We start from the raw sequence: 22,267 nt of genomic DNA on the forward strand, positions 1-22,267 counted from the left end.
TTGTTAAATAAATATTTAAACATTATAGTCGATGAAATATATTCGGCAGACGGAGACATTTTCAAATTTTCGCGTATGTATGCATTATTATATAAATACTCATCCTAAGATCAAAAAATAATAGATTAGAACTAATCAGAGAACACGATATTATCTTTATGGAGGATTCATCATGGTGAATTAATATTAAACGTTATGCCAAAAGTGATAAGCTGTGCTTTCAATCTAAAAAATGCACTAATAGCCGTCGAAAAAGATGAAGAAATTATGTCAAAAAGTAAATATTAATACTTATCCCATTTCCACTTGGCATCAAAAATCTTTTTTATGTTTCTCTAAACAGTAAACATAATTATTTCGGCTGGAAATATAATATTTAGTATCATCGGAAACGAACTATCACGATATTACATTATCGCGGGTCAACCGGTTTTAGATTTTAAAAAAGCAAAGAATGTTTGTCTACCTGGTGATCTAGTTTTATCTATGAACGCCTGGAAGCACTGTACACCTTTCAAATACGAATATGTGATCAAGGATGCGTATAATATAAAAGTTTGTTAAAAGATTTTTCAACCAATATACTATTTATTCAAGACGATCATTTATTTCAATTTCTTGCAGATAATTAAAATACTAGAAAACAGTACAAAAATAGGAAGACATAAAACTACGATTAGACCATTAATCTCGAATAATTCCGGTCAACGGGATCCTATAATTTTGCAAAAATTAACTGAGTTGTTAGTTAAAACAACTCTGGTCTCAACAGAAGACGAAAATAATAGTTCCGATGATGATTTAAACAAGAAGATATTTTCAAGTACATTATGATTAAACAAATTATTGTAAATCGATTATAAAAAATAATTATTAAACACATTGATATAATTTCTAATTTTTTTTTTAGCACAAAGTTATGTAGAAGAAGCAGTAAAACGAAATATTGGAGTTCAACTAAAAGTTTATCTAATAAATGCAGTTGCTGAGCAAGTAAAACTCTACGAATTTGAACTAAATCAAACAAATTTTACATACTCGTTGTCTTAATTGCAACAGATCATACATGACCTACCGGTGGAACACCTAATGGATACAAGACGAATAACAATGATTTGTATAGATATTGTACCCTCTAATTGCACAACCTTAGAACTTGTTTATTTGGTGGATGAGTGTTATTTACTTCTACATAGGTAATTTCATCTAGGTTTATGTAAAGTGTCTTTAAATACTACGGAATATAACGGCATACTAATTTTACAGTATAATCGATTCATACTTGGGATGTATATACTTAGTAAATATGTATGAAAACAATATTTTATTTTCGATTGTTTTTGGATTAGAAGAATCGATCAGAATTGTTAATGACAATAATAATGGAAAAATGGCGCAAAATGCAATAATATGCGCATTTAAAATATTACAGGCTCTTAAAAATAAATGGCGTACACATGTTGTATCGATTGGTATATCCACAGGTGTGATCTATTAAATATGCTATTTTTTTTTTTTTTGAATCATTTAATTTTTGTGTTTATACCAAGGAATGGCTTATTGTGGAGTTGTTGGGCACAACTTGAGAAAAGATTACATGATCATCGGTGTTCCAGTGACCAAAGCTAGGGGAATGATGGAAATTTCACATGATAAGGTTATTTATATATATATATATATATATATATATATATATATATATATATATATATTAATTGATTGTTTTCTTTTTAATATCTTTCTTCTTCGCTTAAGATAGATTTTTTATAAATATTAACTAATTAAAGATATTTTGCGACTACGATACCATAATGCACAGTAATTTAAGCAGAACTGCATTCAAGTCGAATGGTGTGCAGAAATTAAAAAGAAATAGAAAGTATCACATTTACGAGTTTCTTGGAATACCTTCGTAAGTAATATTTTTATTATAATCTTAAATTTATATTCTATAGATTATGGGTGTCTTATAGTATACAGCTAACACCGATTAACACTTCGAACTTGAATTATCGTTATCCTATTTTGGGCCGTTCTCAAGAACTGGAAACTTTCAATGACATTTTAGATAATATCGGAATCATGGATAGAAATTATTCTGGAATATTGATAACGGTTTGAAATTTAATACAATAAAATTTTAGAGATTTTTGTTAATTTTGGTTAACATTTTTAGGGTAATGAAAGATCTGGTAAATCTAGATTGCTCGATGCTTACGTCACTATTGCTAAAAATAGACAAATAAATGTGGTCCAACTTCCTCTGCATCATTCTTATTCAGAAAAAGAATATACAGTGATTTATTATATTATTTTACTGGCAAGTAATTATGAATTATATTATTTAACGATGCATTATTAATTATTATGTTAAATCGATCTTATATTTTAGATACTCGATGCAGAAGATTGCAAGTCTATTAAAGATCGCGAAAGAGTATTAAAAAAGAAATTGGGTTCGTTTCTCTCCTCAAATGAATTTTGTTACCTAAATACATTAATGAAAGTTTCTTTTCCTCTTTCGGATGAGTATTGTGCGGCTAATAATTCGCAACGTCATATAAAAATGACAGAAATTTTCAGCATTATTTTAAATCAAGTATGTGATAGTTATAATTAAATAAATTTTAATGAAATTTTTCATATAAAACTTTTGTATGCTACAGAGTGATAAAATGTGTATATTTTTGGATGATTTTCATTATACTGATTCGATGTCCTGGCATTTTGTGTCATTAGCTTTTGACAATATTAACGTAGTAACAGTAATAACTACTTTAAATCCACCTTTTGATATCGAAAACTTCGACGTAGAGGAAAATTTTTTTGAAGATGGAAGATTAATAAAAATTTCTTTAGACGGACTAGATAACCAATTGTTAACTGGGTTTGCCTGTCAATTTCTTAATGTTGTCGCAATACCTAAATGTTTGGACGCGTAAGTTGTTTATAAAATGTTCAAATGAATATAATGATATTATATTGATATCAATGTATTGATAATTAATAGTACATATCTTTTAAACAGGATTATAAAAAAATATAGTCAAAACGATATAGGCTGGTGTGAAACATATTTGAGTTTGACTTTGCAAAGTAATGGACTTGATTTTTTAACCATGACTAGCACTGAATTAAAACAATATAATCTTATTTTCCCGGAATCTTATATGATAAGAAAAGTGCCGTATGATTTGTTCCCAGAAGACGTGATCCCTTCTTCTAAAACAAATCTTTTTCCTATTTGTATAACTAATGAAAAATATATTGGTTTTGCTGATGCCACTTTGAATTATAGTGGTAACTATTATAATATCTGAATGTTAATGAATTTGATGCGTATTAAAAAGAAACATATGTGTAATATAATTATATCATTTTAGGTTTGAAAAGGATGATTTATGAAAGGATGAATTTGTATCAGAAAGAATTTATCAAATGTGCTGCGGCAATCGGTCAACTTTTTGTACGGACGATCGTTCAAACTCTTATGATAAATTCAACGGCAAAGCATACAGCTGAAAGCAAGTAAATTATGTTCTTCGATGATTATATTATTTTGTAAAATTATTTATTTTTTATTTTGCAGTCGTGTCCGAACTAATTCGAATACGAGTAGTGGAATGTGCTTCTATACAAAGACATCTATTTCATACGGATAATTATTTCTATAGTTTACTTATAAGACGAAAAACATTCTCTAACATGCATCATTTGGTACAATGTAATTGCCCGGTCTCTCGTGAGTTATACACTATTAAACGTTTCACCTAAATTGTGTAAAAATCAAATCTGTTTTAATCTTTAGACAACTTTGGGATATCAGAATTACCTACTTATTCTAATTGCAAGATATTGGAATTTAAGATTCTTTCGTTTCATAAAATGTTGTACAATATGTTGCAAAGGAGTAAAAAAAATGACTACTGGTACAAAGCTTGTAAGATATACAGACGAGAAACTCATAAATGTGAAGGATGTGGTGGCGGTTCCTTTTCAAAAACATTCTTTAGAAATTTATCGGAAGAGGTAAAGGAATATACTTTATGTTATCCCTCTTATATTTTATTTTATTATTACTTTTTTTCATGCAACTTCTTTATTCTTAAGAATTTCTTTCACGATTCATTTCATTTTCTACTGTAAATCTCCTTCCTCTATTTTTTGCCAAGTTTGTTGTATCATTATTGCAGATCATAACTACCGATGTATTTAGAGAACCAAAACGAAATATTCTTAAAACTGATATTCAACAATTTTTGGAGTCTATTTCTAAAATATCTGTATTGTCATTCTCTGAGTATGGTGAAGAAGAGGAACAAATAGAAGGTCACATTTCGTTTTGTACATATTCATTTTTGTCATATATCTTTCATCGAAATTATATCTCATATTATAAATTTTTCATCAGACGTTATAAATGTATCAAATCATATCCTATATGATAAATTCAGATTAAAATTTTTAAGACGATCGTTTGTTACACCCGAAAGAATAACCGATCCTTCTCATATGTTTTTAAAAGAATTGAATTCTGTCGACTATAGAAGTTGTTATTGTTACGACAAAATTAACTGTATATATTGGCAATTGAGTCAATATGTCGAGCAAATAGGTAATTTTTTATTCATTTGATCCTAGTATATTAAGAATATACTTCATTTTTTTATCATATTTTATATTATTATTATTTTTTATATTATTTTATACTAGCAAGAATATAATTTTTTTGATTGAATATATTTTTTTATAGGTTCAGATGAACATATATTGGAATTTCTAATTGAATATAGCATAGGATTAATTTATATTGCAGAGCCATTGTTTGCTCTAAAAATTCTTGAAATTGCCAAACAGAGACACGAGAAATTAGAAACGAAATGTCAGCAAATAGGAACATGTAATGAACATTCGATCGTTAATAAAGGAATAATTTTGATGTTGATGGGTATGTAGCTGATTTTGTTCTAATTATATAATTATTTAAAGAAAATGATTTTTAGGCGATGCTCATGTGGCACTAGGTAATTATTTGCAAGCAAAGATGATATATACCAAAGCAGTATCGTCACAAACTAACATACCACAATCAACAATTGCTGCTTGTTACACAGCTTGTATAGAAAACTTACTTTTACAAATAGGAAAAAGATTCTTACAATATTTTGTCAATCGTTATCGAGGACTTACAGCTTTTGATAACTTGGAATTGGCATCTTATCTTGGACGACTTTCTTTGATTCTTATGGTGACAATCGTATTCTTTTGATTTTATCATTTTCAAGTTACATAAATTATTGAATAAATACGATCATAATATGATCATCTAGATAGAGGGAAAAGAAAAAATTGCGAAGTCGATCATTTTACAAAGTCTCAGATTAGGATTCGAAAATGCAGGTAATTTTTTTAAACAGGCCGAAATTTATCTGACTGCTGTGAAAGTTTTTCGACGTGGAGATAACTTCAATTTTATCAGATGCCTTGAGCATATAATAATAGAGATAATAAAAAGAAAAACGTATTGGTTCTATCCAGAAGACTTAATTCTTATAACGAAAATATTTATGGTGATGTACGAGATCAGGTAATACTATTAAAATCAAATAAAAGTCGAATTAATTATACATATTCGATAATTTTATATTTTTATATATAACAGAGCATTGAGAGGCGAATTTCAAGATGCCATAGAATTTGGTAAAAATATACTTAAAATGACATACATGATGAAACTTACCCATGTGAAACTTGTTTTGCTGCCATCATTTATAGAAATCATGGTAATCAATAGTAAACATATTTCTTTCACATTTTCTTTTACTCTTTCATATCTTGCAAACAGATATGGACAAAACATATTAGCGAAGCAATTGATCTCATCAACGAGCTGCATTATATGTCAGACGAGGACATCGATAATTCAGCGATTACCTGGTATTATGCTCTTTCCTTAGAATTACTCTTAGAAGCTGGAGTATTTTTGGAATCTTACGAATCCTGTCTCCAACATGCCAAAACACTCACTGGTACGTTTATCCATCTTTAATTATATCGATCGTTCGATTCATACTAATGAAATATATATTAAATTAAAATAAAAAAAATAAAAACAACATATTTATTATAAAATAGTTTGCAATACGAAAGGTTGTGTTTCTCGCGATCCAGTTTGTCTTACTCGACTTTTAAGTTGTTTATGGATTTGGCAATTGCGAATGTAAGTTCATGAAAATGTTTACAATTCATTGATACATATTTACACATCGAACTTCCTTTCAGGGGATACAGAATTGACGAAAGTTGTGAACTAACTGTGGATAGTTACACGAAAGAAGTTAAACATGATGATTTTTCTACAATTGTCACTTGTTGCCTAGTAATTCATTCGAATTAATATTATTGATCACGACAATAAATTCTAAATATTCTGATCTGTCGTTGCAGGGCTTGGAATGCTTTCTCCTAGTACTAATTCGTTGTATAAATTTAAAGAAAGCGAATCAACTTATCGAACTTTTCGACGGGATTCATCAAATCACGAAAACTCTCAATCGAGTTTCGAAACGTGCTCCATTCATAAAACCGTTTCTCTATTTTTTTAAATCTCATATAAATATAATTTATGGTAAAAAATCACAGAGAAATATTTACTTGAATAAGGCGGAAAAATGGTCTCGTTTGCAAGATAACAAGTTTGTTATCGCATGGATCATACAAAATAAACGGGTAATATGACTAATATATGAAATCATATTTATAAAATTTCTATGATTCAAATGAATATAGGTGATTGATCTCTCATCGATTTCTTGTTTTATAGAAAACTTATTTTTTAATTTTTCAAGGCTATGACGGTCTGTAATCTCAAGAAATATTGGATTGAAAATATCGCATATATGAATAGTGTTCACTGGCAGGATATTGAGAAATATGACTTAGATACTTGGGCTTCCATACTCTATCCTTTACCGATCCCAAATACATGTTTGTAATAAAAACATATGACATATAACTGTCATCCTGCTTGATTTAAAGTAAACGTCATTTTTCATAAGATTCTATTCGTTCAGTTCCATTTGATTATACTTGATTATTAATTTATACGATAAATTATATGCGTGCGCGCGTGTGTATGTGTGTTTGTGAATTCTAGCGAAATGTGTATTTATTAAAGCCGCATTATATTTTTCAGGTTCAGGTAAAACACAATGATTCCTCTCGTACTCACGATCCTTCAAGAAAGCGACATTTTTCTTTCGACATTTTTTTAATAAATTTCCATCAAAGTGATCTCCGCACATTCGAACCTCGGTGGATGATAATACATATCACGAAATGACGTACGAAACTTCATGATCGGCAATCATTTTCATATTTCTTTCCGCAAATATTATTATCGTTATCATTTTGTTATTATTTAATTATTATTATTATTATTAATTACTCGTGATTAATTGCTCTATCTCGAATTTTTTCCGAGTACGCCAAGAACGTGTTGAAAGATTTCGAAGTAGGTAAAAGAGGAAGTTGCTTATAATAAAATAAAATAAAATACAATATAAGGAAGACACGTACGTAGAAAATGATGAGATAATAGAAAGATAAAAGAAGAAGATAATAAAAATAAAGAGACGAAGGAAGAAAAAAAAGAAGAAAAAAGTTACTACACTTCACTGACTCGCGGTCACCGATTCGTGCCACGTTCATCGGTTCACATGAATCAATGCCCGCCGTCTCAATACATTGCTTCGAAATAATTTAATAATTCTACTCGTATCGTGTCAAGTTACCCTGTTTCAACAATATAACGCAATTAGCATTTTAACGTATTTGTATACAATTATTATATCTTAATGTCGTTATATTATCGTGGTTAACTGATTGGACGAGATAAGAAAGAAGAAAAAAAAGAAGAAAGATAAAGGAACAAAGTCTTTTTTTTAAAAAAAAAGAACACGTACGTGTTTTTCGACCTATGCAACAGTCCTATTTTGAAATCTTTTCTAGAAAGGACTCAATTTTTTTTTTTTTTGATTACACTTCGCAGACCCACCAAAGTCGCGAAAGTTGTAGCCATGTTGCTTGTTTTGTTTTTCTCGACCAATAATACGAGCAAAAGAGGAAAAATGAAAAAAAAAGAAAAGAAAAAGAAATGAAAGAATAGAAAAATTAAAGAAAAATAAAACAGCTTGGCGTACTCGAAATTCAGAATTTCTTCAGAGGAACGAGAGATAAAAGAACACAAATGCTGTATGAGCTATGTATCGTTCTTCTCGTTTTGGCTCTTTCGTCCTCATTGGTGGGTCTCGATCGCCACGTTGATCGGTTTGTCGTTTCATTCGTGAGTATCGATTTCGTTATCGATGCGACTGCTCCTAATACCAGTTTTGCCCGTCCATGGATAGATATCTGGACAAGCTTGACAGGTCTTCATGTACCTAACACCACTTTTGTGCCAGAGATTGCAAACCTTCGGATTGTTACATTTCTTCGGTCGATCCTAAACAAAATAAGATAATCTTTATCGCATTAATTTCTCTGCTAATTTTTTTCAATCGACTTACCGCAAAATTGCAACTGAATGGCTCAAAATTATGCATCAGAGCTAGAGGCGTTGGATTTCTAATCCATTGAATAGCTTGCCAATTTGTTACTACCCAAACGTCATCCATAGCAACGATCGTGTCAAGGAAAGATATGAAGCCTTCTTTGTGATGAGGTTGAGTGAACCATGCCGCGTGATAGAAGAGACCGAACGGTGCTCTATTATGTTGAAATACACAAGACATTTGATTTTATCGTAATATTATATATAAATACATATACGAGAAAAATCGATCGATAATTGAAAATTTAAAATACGAGATAATCGCATACCTGTTAGTCGTGTAATGTCTCTCAAAGTTCTTGATAAGCATCTTGTAGACTCCATCGGCAGTTGGCGGATTACTGCAAGCGTCTCCCATAGAACACCTACCACCATTCAGATCTTGCCACATTACCATAGGAACTTCCCACAATCCAGGATAAGATCTGGTGGGGCAAGGCGGTATCATACAGTCGTGGAAGAGTTTGTAGTCCAATGTATAAGGCCAGCTAGGAGGTCTGTTCTCATAAATTGGCATCGATGAATCGTAGGTGAAGTTCGTATCCCATAGCATCTTAAACATGTTGTTTCCACCGACCTACCGAGAAAAAGAAAAGGGGAGAGAGAGAGAAAGAGAGAGAAAGAGAGAGAGAGAGAGAGAGAGAGAGAGAGAGAGAGACATGTAGTTTAGGTAAAGAAAATAGAAACTAAGTGTTTGGAAGGAATCATTAATCTTACCGACAAGAATGGAGCTCTCATTCCTCTGACATCTTCCAACTTGACACCTCCATAAGCCGAAAGGATTTCACGCTGTCCAGCTACTTCTCGTGCCCATTTTCTTTGTGAAAATTGTTCTCCGAAACTGTGCCTACGATTGACATTTATTACCTTCGTAATAACCAAGAATTTTTCTAATTAACGATATCCTAGGACCGAGTCAAATTCATCTAGATATATACAAGACATTTCCAAATTTCCTATTGCAAATTCCTAAGCTTGTAAAGTATTGAACAGATAAAGTTTTGATTAAGAACTTATATTAGTAAACGTATCACACTAAAGTCAGTATTAAACCCCTCAAAATTCAACAACTTTTATTTCAAACATTTCTTTATAAAACTAATAGGATTGAATATATTTGACCATATTATTTAAAATAAGAAAATCGTTATATAGTATATTGAGCTCAATATATATATATATATATATATATATATATATATATATATATATATATATATATATATATTGAACGAAGAAAGTGCGATCATGACGAATCTTTGGACTCGGCCCTAGTCTTTCATAACTCGCGAAAGCAAGAACGTTTCTTTCGCGTCGAGCACGTACGATTCGATTTGTTATCCGTACAATATGAATGACCTATGTTTCCTTTGGCGATCGGTAATACAAGCTAGCATTACATTAGTAGTTAATTGAGAGCAGTGATCAAAAATGATAGTTAATCGATACCTACTACCGTTGATGATCTGTTATAGCGTGCCGATGATTTGAATGATCATTGGGTAAGCGTAAATCAAATTCGAAAGCATATTGACGTGAAAAGAGAAGAGACAAGTGATTTTGATGAACTCGAGATCAGAGAAATCGATTTGTCATTTGACATGGACCATTGTATACAATAAAACGTACATATGTTCTGTAGAAATTGATATACGTATATATATTTATAGATAGATATTTTTGGGATGCCGATCCTACAAAGAGGATACTTACGAGACCGTGTGGGAGGCAATCTCATGACCGGAAGAATAGAGATTTTGAACCTGGCTGTAGTCGGTCCACTCGTGGGACACGTAGAAGGTTGCTGAGATAGGACAGTCATTCGGGTTCTTTCTTCCCTTCTCGAAGAGATCGGCGTAGAGTCCCTTGTTCAGATCGTTCACGGAGTCATCGAACGTCAACAAGACGATTTGTGGGATCTCCTCCGGAAGATAGTCACCTGTTTTTTAGGGTTGTAGGATACGAAGGAGAAGGTTCAAAGACATCGTAGGAAATTTTGTTTATTCCGTTTGAAATAGCGATTTCGTCGCGTTTTAAATTGTTTGGGGACGTAGGATGATGATGCATGACGATGAAAGAGACAGAGAAAGAAAGAAAGAAAGATAGATAGATAAAAAGAAAAAGAGAGAGAGAGAGAGAGAGAGAGAGAGTGAGAGAAAGAGAGAGAGTGAGAGAGAGAGAGAGAGAGAACAAATGGGAAAGAGAAAAGAGTTACAGTCAGTAGGCGTCATTAGTATACCGCAGGAGTATCGTACGCGCTCGGTGAAACTCTTTACACGCGCTACGAGTATCGGTGTCGTTGGCGTACCGGCTTCCTCTCGTTTTAGAAGACGAATAGAGGAAGCTGAGAAAAAAAGGAAAAAGATATAATCGATCGTTTCACCGGACGCATAAGATCCTTCTTTTCTTATTTTCCATTTATGGAGCTTAGAGGTGTCCTACCGATCGAATCGCACCGTCATTTTTTTCCGTAAATATTTATTATTCCTTGATTGGCTCTATTTGCTTTCACGTGCTTCTCTTCGATAAATAGCCTTGACTCACTATGCTCGGAGAGATCTCTCTAAGTCGGTCATCGTAAGAGATTCTACGTCGTATTAATAATATTTTTCTTGACAAAATGAATAATAAGTTTTTAATAAATCTTGATGTATTATTTGACTGGCGCTTTTCAAGATCAGTAAGATCCCTCGCAATTAGCGTTTATTCCTCGTTTAATCTTAAAGAACAAGTTTGGTGTATGAAAAGTGATTAAAAGCGAAATAAAAACGCACACACAAATATACGCACGCATATATATATATATATATATATATATATATATATATATATATATATAAAGAAAGAGAGAGGATGATGAGCGTAGCGTCAAGCTCGAATGACGATAGCCACGCGCCATATGACACGGTTACGTGATTCTTTCTAGCCTTTCTTGTTAAGCCACACAAATGTCGGTAGAAAGGACAACAACGAAAATTCCTTCTTCTCCTTTTACTAAGCGAAAGACTTACGAGACTGTGTGAGATGCCATTTCGTGGCCGTCGGCGTAAAGATTCTGCACCTGACTATAATCTGTCCACTCGTGCGAGACATAGAACGTCGCCGTGATCGGGCAGTTGTTCGGATTCTTACGGCCGTTTTCGAATAAATCACCGTATAACGGTTTATTAAGATCATTAACGGCATCGTCGAACGTTAGAAGGACGATCTGTGGTGTCTCCTCCGCTGGAATTCCTCCTGAATAGACGATTGATTCATCGTATATGTATTTTTAAACCCGATACGAATTTAGCTTCGTTCCTTCATTTATTATTTTGTTTTTTTGCTTTTTCATTTTTTTTTTTTTACTTTTTTCTTTTTTGTCGTCTTCTTATCCGATCAGACTAAAATGATCCGTATGGATATTCAATCTGTTAGATCGAATTATTTATCTCATCTTGTTATCTAATTCACCAAGTTAACATTTGTAATAAATTTTACAACGTACCGTTAAAAAGAAAAAAAATGTTGAATCGGCCATTTTTACGTAACTCTTGGTCAATGAAATTAAAAACCTCGTTGACATTTCAACTTTACTTAATACTATTATACTCAGGAAATTTCATCGGAGAGATGCGACCTCCTCGATTCGATATCGAGAAAAAGAATCTTCCGTTCGATTTCACACGCTTGCTGCTTTCGTATAAGAATATTAAATGGATTACGTAATCCATTTCGAAAATGAAAAAAGATATGCCAGTTGTATTTAAATTATCCATGCAATATCTTTAAACGAATTAATAATATTCTTTCAACTCGATCGTGGTAAAATGAAAATTAAAATGAAAGAAAAAGAATTTCGATTTTACTGGCGCGTACGAGTCATTCGAGCTAAGAGATCCCTAGAGATCGTTACCACTTCGCTTTCATCTTGGAACGAAATAAAAAAATATTACTCGCTCTCTCGGAAAGCTTTCGATTTCGAAGGGCATCGCTCGCATGCGATACGTCGACCGATGTATATACATTTATATAGACATATGTGTATGTATATGTATATATATATTTACACACACACACACATATATATATGTACGTACGTACGCGACGCGGATCTGTTTCACTTTCGAACGCGCTATATAACATGTATATGTAACGTTAGAATCAGAGAAAGTCATGGCGACCGCTAAACCGATCGTCAAACTTAACATTCGTAGCGCGACGACTTACGTCACTGCCGGTCGACGTTCCTTCGTATCAGAAAGCCAAAACACGATTCAATCCTTTCGAACTTCCTCTCCACTATGATTTTTACATGAATTACTTCTCGCTTTATCTATTTTTAAAGGATATAGTAAAAACTTTTTTTTTTAAACGATCGAAAGAATGAAAAATAAAAAATTTCTTTTGCATGATAATAAGAAAAAGGAGAACGAAACTGTTCTATCGAATAAAATTGTTGTTTATCGGTGCTTTTTATCGGATCTAACAGCGAAAGGTGAAAGAACGAATAGAGAAAATTGCATTTTAAAATTCGTCTACTACTATTCTATATGTACTTATGTATACCTTTAGAATTATCAAAGCTAAGGACAAAAGTGGGCGTATACCTGGAATGTCGGCACCACCACAGCTGCAATCCGGAAGTAGACAAACGTCTCTTCGGCATTTCGCTGCAGGCTTATCGACCTGAGGTGTCGGATAAATCGGGGCTGGTCTAACCGGTGGATATCTATAGATATCGATGAATTCCTGTGCCTTCGAAACTATCTCCGTCGATGGTTTCAACGTGGGTCGTGAACGACTGAAAGGATTGTTTCTCATTTTTATTTTTTTTTTTTTCTTTAACGATTTAACTCTTTTGTTTTTTCAATTGATTTAACCCTTGAAGGCTATTATAAAAAAGATCACGTCAATGTGAAATTTCATCGGAGTATATTACAATATTTTTCATTATATAATGCCATAAGAAAAAGAAATTCAATTATTACAAATTTTGTATTATATATTATTTAATATATTAATTAATATATTAAATGAAAATTATCAGTAATTATGACAAATAAACTAATTGATAGTTGATAAATTATTTAATTCTAATTTTTTTCATCTTTTCAACATGTAATTTCATTAATGATAGCCTTTAAAAGTTAAATACTCGAAACATACAATATTTCGCTACATATTCGAGTAATTCTTTCCACTTATAAAAACTTGTTATCTTTCTCGTAGTTTCTACATCGTTATTTTCACGGTATGTATTTCCGTTGATACTCAAAGGAAGTATCTCGCGACGTTACTTTCATTATCGACGAGAAGGAGAGAAGCGCGCTGCTAATGAGTTCTTTCGTAATTGAATTTCACTGCTCGTTGAAGAATAATTATATTTTTTTTTCGACGCGATCATTCGACGACTTCACTCTTTTAAAGTAATTAATATTATGTTATGATGATAATCGATAGAATGTTTATTTATAAGAAATAATTGGTCGACTTACGGAGGTGCAGTGCCTCGGTTGATTTGTTGCGGACGGCCTCGGCTGAAATATGAAAAGAAAATATTATAAAAAGAAAAGATTTAGATTGTTGAATCGAATCGGGAGGACAACTGTTCGTTGTTCCTCGCTGGAGAAAGTAAGTAAGAGCGAGGAATCACTTTTGCGGAGGCCATTATGTGCGTGAGCGAAATCGGGTCTCGGCCAACGGCCCTTCAAGACGCTTCGCCACTCATGTTCATCGATCTAGATCACATGAATCCATCTGATATCAAGGAGAGACGTGAAGAAAACATTTCCATTTAACGAACTTCTTATATGTATGTAAGTACATACATTGAAACACATACCTTGAAACACTAACGGTGTAAGGCCTGGCGCTTGTTGTAGGTGTTTGAGTGGTAGTCGTCAATGGGACAAACGTGTCAACTAGAGTGTTCGGAGTCGTCACGTGGACCGCCGGATGGCTCACTACGTTCGTCCTGTATTGTGTATTATGACGTACAAGAAATATTCACATGTTTAATCGAATATAGCTACTCGGCTATTTCTAATGCTGATTAAATATACACGACAAACACTTCGATTCGACAGAGAAAAAATCTTTGCATCTTAGTCATACGTATATCTTTGAACGAGTCATGAAAAAATAAAAATAATTTTTTAATATTTTACCTTAAAGGTGGCTGTCCTTCGGAGATTCTGAATTTATTTTTGTTTAATTGAGCCTAAAGAAATAAAGAATAAGTAAATGATAAAATGATAAAAATATAAAAAGGGAGAAAGAAAATCATCTAATCTATCTACCTGATTCTCATAGATATCATAGTCCTGTGCCGTAACGTCATGATTCAGATTATATCTATCCGCATCGTTAACGCTAACTTTTTTCGATTTTTGTGGATATTGTTTTGTACTAACTTCGCTTATCTTCACATTTGGTTGTTGCAATGGAACTGTTTGATTCACTGTGTATTGATTGTAATCTAAGCGGGAAAAGTCATGGTCATTGTGAGAAATAATGCCTTGCCTCGATAATGTCAAGGAAGGGTCTGTGAGGACATTAACGACAAGAAGTAATTATTAAAATGTTAAGTCGTTAAAGGAAAAGATTTAAAAGCTTAGTGTCTTTTATTCGAATCTTAAGAATAATATTCAATCGAATAGAAAATTTTTATCTTAAAAGTAATCAAATAAAATATGACTCACCGTCATCCTTATACATGGATACGTCATCTTCATAAATCGTGTAATAAGGATAACTTTGATCAGGATCATTGTAATATGATTTTGATATGATCGGTGCTACCGTAGACGCCAAAGTTTTAGCGATTCTAGATGACTCCGTTGAAGGTACCTGAGTCCTACATGTATTGAAAGAATAGATACTTCAATATTTCCTCAAAACTTCTCGTAATTTATTTATAATACATTTCAGGGAGAGAAATCACGATTATACATAAATCGATTAATAAAAATTATCACTTCTACGATACCTGAAATGGGACTCTGCTTGAACGCGTGCGTTCACCAGGCTCTCCTTCTCTCTCTCCTGTGATTAACGATAAAGAAAGACAAAAAAATTACTCGATCAAACCTCTCCGTTTCTCTTATCATCCTCTCTCTCTCTCTCTCTCTCTCTCTCTCTCTCTTTCTCTCTTTTTTTCTTGTTCTTTTTCTCTATCATTTCCGAAAGAATCAATACTCACAGATATGATGTTTCTACGAAGTCCATCACGGTCACGTTGCACTTGTCCTATCGTCGAAGGTTGTCCTCTATAGACTCGTTGTTGTCTATCGTTCTCGATTTCGCTGGGAGGTTCGTAATCGTCCTCAGGATAATTTCTAGCTTGTTGTCGCTGACGATATTGTCGTTCCGTGGTCTGAGGTGCTGGGGAAGATGTTGAAGTAATTAAAAGTGGTTGCCTTTGGATCGTTCGTTGCAAAGGTTGCTGTTGTTGTTGCTGCTGCTGCTGCTGTTGTTGTTGTTGTTGTTGTTGTTGTTGTTGCAATGACTCGATTTTTGTAGACCTGCGTGAACAATTTGTTCATGATAATATTGATATTTGTATACGTTAATATTACAATAATAACGTATTTCTTCGAATTTTGAAAAGCTAACTATTCTATCATAATTGCTATCGTTAACACCCGGAACAAAGTAAGACATAGAGAAGAACGAGTTATTAGAAATTGAGAAATCAAATTCCCCTCTCCTATACAATACTTTAATGAATGCCCACTGACTTCTCATTGCTTAACTCGTTGCACAACGGGACACTTGGCTTATACCGTCTACGGCCAACAAACTTACGCGAGAGAGTAAGAAAAACGAATCTCAGACGGCGCAACGAGAAGTTCACAAGGGAAAAGAAAGAATCGATCGAAATGATTGTGAAAAATATAGCCGGAAGTAAAATTCAAAACTAAATTAGTTTTTCTTTCTTTCTCTCTCCCGCCTCTCTTTTTCTTTCTCTGTTTTTCTCTCTTTCCCTCTCATCACAAGAAATCTTTTTATATAAACTGTCGTCATGCCGAAAAATGTTCAATTTCACTATGACGACTTTTTATATATATAAAAGAAAAAAGAAAATAAAAACTCATTCGATAACCCTAAACATTTATTTGTAACTCAAATGGAATGTTCCTTAGCGAAAAAGTAGCATGAAAATATGAATGTAGCCTTGGCTGATCTAGTATTCGCGTATAGAGACAAGTCGAAAGCCTTGTTCGACCCACGTACATCGTATTTATATAGCACCAACCATTTAACCATGCGAGTTAGGATAACGCAAGTAGAATAAGTGAGGCGAGGAGGTTGGGAAGGTTTGACCAGGACAGACAGGAATTGTGCTCGCGAATCGTTCTATCTCAAAGTTATTTTCCTTTCTCTGATTTCTCCCTCCTTCATTTATCCTACTCTTTTTCCTCCCTCTTTCTATCTCCACCTCTCCCTGACCAAACTCTTTCACCTTCTTTCACCTCTTTCGGTCTACGGTCTATACTTTTTCTTTCTTTATCTTTACTTTCAAACGTGGGTGAAATACAAACGGGATCGTTTCGTAATCCTAACAAAAACATTCGGATCGATTGGAGTGATCGACGGACATCCGTTCGAGGAAGTCAAGATCGATCACAAAGTTCCTTTTATCCAATAGAAATCATTTTTCCACGCTAAGACTCGTGGGAAAAGCGTCACGTTATTTCAATTATCCCGCGATCAAGCGTTATCGGTAATTACCTACTCGTAATTAAGCGTAAGATTGCGATTCTATTATGGTCGATCGTCGATCTAATAGCAAGACGGTGGGAAAACTCTCGAGCGAGTATGTTCTATCGCACGAATAAACGATGCTACGCGATGATGACGTCATTAGACGATGTCTCAATTACTTTTTGCGTGTGTACGATTACTTCGGTTAATAAAATTGAATGCAGTCAATTATAATTAAAAAGTAACGTCGGGAAAGAGGGTTACGAGAATATTTTTGTTAGGATGTATTCAATGAGAGATTGTTATGTCGAATATATATACATATATAGATATGTATATACGAATTATTTTTATTAAAAACTGAAAGATCGAATTGTCCCTTTCAAAGTCATACCTTTCCAACAGCGGATCCTCGTTGATTTCCTTGTTGACCGAACCACTTTCAGGGCAGCCAACGTTACGTGGCCAATCGCACGTCTGCAATTCATGACTGTGAACACAATATGAATAAAAAAAGATTTTTCCCTTTTGAAATAAAAAATTGGACAATTCGAGTATCTACCTAATATCATTGTAATCTCAGATTTATACCTAATCGGATATCACTTTACTATTAAGAACCTCTTTCCTACATACATACATACATACACATACACACACATACATCACGCATGCATTAATATATACAGATACACTTATTCACGCATACATATATGAAGAGAGCCACACCGGTTCGAATATACCGAGCACTCCGTATCGAACGAGGTGTGGCAGATCAATTTTTTCCAGGGTTACACTTATACGTACGACCCCCTTTTACTGTGCAAAACCAGACGACCGGATTGAAAGTGCTCCAGGGTCGGCTTTATGCGCGCCGATCGCCCATATACTTACTTATTTGAAATCGACGTCTTATAAATATTTCAACCTCGAAGATATCTCTCTCTCTCTTTCTCTCTCTCTCTCTCTCTCTCTCTTTCTCTTTCTCTCTCTACATCTTAGCTTAGCGAATCGAAACATCCCTTATATCGAACTCGAATTGAGTTAAGATCATAAAACGTTTGATGAAATCGATGAAACTTTGCGCAAAAATTATTTCAATCGACTCAATCCATTGGAATAAACTTGCGAGGCGGATGTTAAATGTCAAGGGTATGCGTCTCAAGAATAGCTTTGTAATTTCTTGTTAATCTTTAAAAGGAAAAATATCACTCCTCTGGAACGCTCCAACTCTAAAACTTTGCGTACGAGTCTGTATACGTATGGACGAGTTTTCTTTTCAAACTTAATAGTAACGTGTAGAATCTACTTTTACGTAAGAGAAACGAAAGGCTCTAGAAGATCTCTAATACGATCGAGTTTGACAAAACTCATATTTCACATGAGGTTTATATTAAAATCGTTCTCGCAACTATGAAATTCTAATTGTTATTAGAATTAAGAAAAAGGAAGAAAAAAAATAAAAGAAAATACGAGAATTTATGGAAATATCATAGAAACAAGTTGATCTTAAAAAGTAATGTTTAGAATTGTACAATTTTAGGCGCAAATCGTTGATCCCAAAGACTCGTTAGCTTCCTGGTCTCTTTAGACCACTATAGCACCATAGTGGTTTAAAGATCATAGCAGTATCTCGTTAAAGTTCCGATCGAAAGCGTCGAACGAGCAAGTTAGTACGCACTAGAATGGTCAATCGACAAAAGCGGCGTTCGCATCGGACACGTTGGCACGTAAAATTCATTATAAACTTTACTTTAGACGAAAGTCGAATAGCAAAGATAGAAACACGTTGTAAATGCACAGCTTGATACAACTTCATGAGTTGTAATTATACCATGATTATCAATTCGAATCTTAGACTAACAAAGTAATTTTGAATTAATCGTTCGAATAAAATTAATACTTTCGAAATAGATCTAAATTTTTTTAAATCCAATATAATAGCTTTTAAGTCAACGTTTAATATCAATCTGAAAGTAAATAATGAAAATAGAAAAGCGAAAACATGACAAAACGAGAATTGTTAAAAATTTTAAGATCTCTTATCTTTGAAAGCATATCTGCGAGAACGCAAACTGTATCATATATCTTATTAATCATTCTGTTTTCAAATAAAAATACCATTCATTCTCCGCATTTACTATCATTCTAATTCACGGCCATATTAGCCGTTCATTCTTTGTGAAGTATCAAGAAACTCTTTTCTCTCTCTCACAAGATACTCTCACAAGAGTTCACCTGTCACCGCAAAGTAATTCAAGCGGACGTTGGCCTTCTACGATTATATACTTATGGAATAGGTATGCGACATTATAAACATGCAAGCAACGAAGAGAACGAAGATACAGAAAGTTTCCCTTTCACCGAATCAGTCACCTTTTCACACCATTCGAAACATTTTCTATTCTCTATCAAATACATGTGAATTTGTTTAAAAGATCTTAAAATTGATCAATCTATCGATCAATCAATCACGTGAATGATATTCTATTAATGGTTATTACATACCTATACATCAAACCTCCCGTGCAAGATTCGAGTAAAGCACCGCCAAAGACACAAACGTAGTACTGCGTACAATCTCGAGGATGAGGATAATAACCGAACTCTTCGGGACACTCAAACTCCAAAGCTGCATCATTTCTACTGGCTCTTGCACTTCTCGGTGTATTTCGTTGACAACCTAAAAGGAAAAAAAGAAAGAATTTATAAATTACAAATCAATTTGTTTATTTCAAATTTTTAATTAGAAGATTTTTATTAATACCTATAATTATTATTTAGAAAAGTTATTTAGAAAAGTTTTCTTACGAAAAAAATATTATAGTTCAAATGTTCTTTTTCTGTTTTTTCTTTCTTTCTTCTTTAATTAACGATCCAAGCAAACGTTACAAAATTATTATATTTTACGCGAAACTTCCTCGTGTATGCTCGGCTGCGTTGGAGTAGCGATACAGCTTAGAATGGACATTAATTTCACGGGAAACTATAATTACTAGGAAGGAGATTGCCTTAAGAGCAAATTAGCCTTACATTGGCCAGCATTCAGACAATACTCGTTAATAGGGAGGACTCGACACGTATGGTTACGAATTGATCGTTCAATTTTACGCGCTGCCGCCGATTACATATTTCTTTTAGTTGGACACCGTATTTGGATATTCCTTTGCTAATGCTAGCCTTTCCATACTGAAAAGATACATTAGTTTGTTTCCTATGTGTTTAAGTAGTCTCTCGTATATAACTGCACGGTTTTCAAATTAATTATTAGAGGAAATAATTGGTCGTTTAGATAAAATCTCATCAATTTGATTTTAACGAATTAGAAAATAATGACGATCGGATGCAACCATTTCGATTATTTCCATCAGGTCTATGTTATCTTTTAATAGCAAACAAGACTAGTTGATATAGCGGTATTACTTGTTGGATATTGAAATGCGAACGGCATACGTGGTAGCTTGCGCAAGAGAAAAGTAAGCGGATTTTTGGTCGACCTTGCGCATACGTTATACGCATAATGTGTCTCTTTATGCAACTCGGCTATGGATTGTTTGTGTAAGTACGTGCGATGCATCAACATTTATATCGATCTATATAATTTAACGAAAATGAAAAAATTGACTTTATGATGATAATAGAAAATTCTTTATGCAAATCTTATTTAGTTTATCATTTAAATAGAGATCATAAAATTGTATTGTCTCAGCAAAATAATAAATTCGATTTTCTTTTCAAAACTCACTAAAACTTTCTAATGCAATTTTATCGTGGGATCGGCCGGCTCATAAGAAAGGACGAATTGATTTGCTAGGAAGCCGACAACTTGCGTCACATAGCATCTCAGCTCACTCTCTTACGTGAGAATATTTGCTGGAACAACAAAACCCTTGTCTACTTATATTTCATCGAAATGTTTCTCCCATATAAATTTTATTTGTGTTGATTCACTTACTAGGACAAATATGACAACGGGTAGGGCGCGTGAAACTTGCCATTAAAGAAACTGGATCGGTTCGTAACCGTTTTTACAATCATTATGCTATGTATATGCTTGTATCTTGATCAGCATCGTTCGACACCGTGCTAGGTTGATTTGTAACAGGATGTAAATTACAACGGAATCCGTGAAATGCAAATTGGCTTGGTAAACAAAGAATTTTATCTTTTTTATGATATTTGAAAGAAAAAAAATTATCAAGAAAAAAATATTCCTGCTTCATACGACATTCCATCGATCAGATTTCTCTAACCACTTCTTTTTTTCTTTCTTTCTTTTTTTAACTACAAAAACTTGTCAGCAACTTCCTTCTCTTCTTCTTTATCCACTTCTTTGCAAAAAATATTTATTAACATATCAAGATTTTCTCTCAGATTATGAAACGTCAAACGATAAATATAAAACTTGTTAGAATCGAGGTAATCGTACAACTTAATTAAAACTTTGATATCGAGTCAATTCTTAACAGAAGTCGATATCATTAAAAGAGAATTACCTATATAATGAAACTATAGAAAGATGATATCAGTTCGAGTTAATATGATAGAGAATTTTTCGAACTTTCGACTCAAAAAAAAAAAAAAAATAATATACTGAAATTTTTTAAAATCTTATATAATAATTCGTAAAAGTTTGACAAAATTTCAGATTCGATAATCGGCGGATACTTTATCGAAACTTCATTGAACGTATTCAAGAAAAAGAGAAAGAGATAAACTTAGAGAAAAATTTACAAGAAAAAAAGATGTTGCATTTGTCAAGCATGACCGAAATGGATGCAACTTATCTAGAAAGATGTAAATACAAGTATGCGATATCCATAAATAAAATAGTTCAGAAATATAAAGTAATCGATAATTAAGAACGTGGTATTTATAAATTTATCAGTCATACGGTAAATAATTTTTCTTGTTTATCTAATCGATATTAAAAAAAAAAAATCTTCACAAGAAAGATCTATCGTCAAA

At 33.0% G+C, this 22,267-nt stretch overlaps 1 protein-coding gene across 2 annotated transcripts in view; it reads right to left on the minus strand.

Annotated features, from left to right (window-relative positions):
• Positions 1–2,343: 2,343 nt before the first annotated feature.
• Positions 2,344–22,267, minus strand: part of LOC124952715 — a 41,152-nt gene continuing 21,228 nt past the window's right edge. Inside the window, exons 2-16 of one of the 2 annotated variants that reach the window (XM_047503028.1) lie at positions 19,808–19,982; positions 17,694–17,789; positions 15,795–16,116; positions 15,582–15,637; positions 15,295–15,449; positions 14,893–15,071; positions 14,761–14,813; positions 14,436–14,567; positions 14,089–14,130; positions 13,201–13,394; positions 10,325–10,550; positions 9,329–9,458; positions 8,881–9,188; positions 8,568–8,766; positions 2,344–8,503 (exon numbers count right to left, since the gene is read on the minus strand). In XM_047503028.1, the coding sequence (XP_047358984.1) occupies positions 8,339–8,503; positions 8,568–8,766; positions 8,881–9,188; positions 9,329–9,458; positions 10,325–10,550; positions 13,201–13,394; positions 14,089–14,130; positions 14,436–14,567; positions 14,761–14,813; positions 14,893–15,071; positions 15,295–15,449; positions 15,582–15,637; positions 15,795–16,116; positions 17,694–17,789; positions 19,808–19,982 (2,432 nt within the window). In that variant the 3' untranslated portion in view covers positions 2,344–8,338. Of the gene's footprint in view, positions 8,504–8,567; positions 8,767–8,880; positions 9,189–9,328; positions 9,459–10,324; positions 10,551–11,622; positions 11,849–13,200; positions 13,395–14,088; positions 14,131–14,435; positions 14,568–14,760; positions 14,814–14,892; positions 15,072–15,294; positions 15,450–15,581; positions 15,638–15,794; positions 16,117–17,693; positions 17,790–19,807; positions 19,983–22,267 lie in introns of both variants that reach the window. The other variant, XM_047503029.1, reaches the window with a different exon arrangement.

This window comes from Vespa velutina, chromosome 10 (genome assembly GCF_912470025.1).
Source record: "Vespa velutina chromosome 10, iVesVel2.1, whole genome shotgun sequence".
Lineage (NCBI taxonomy): Eukaryota > Metazoa > Arthropoda > Insecta > Hymenoptera > Vespidae > Vespa > Vespa velutina.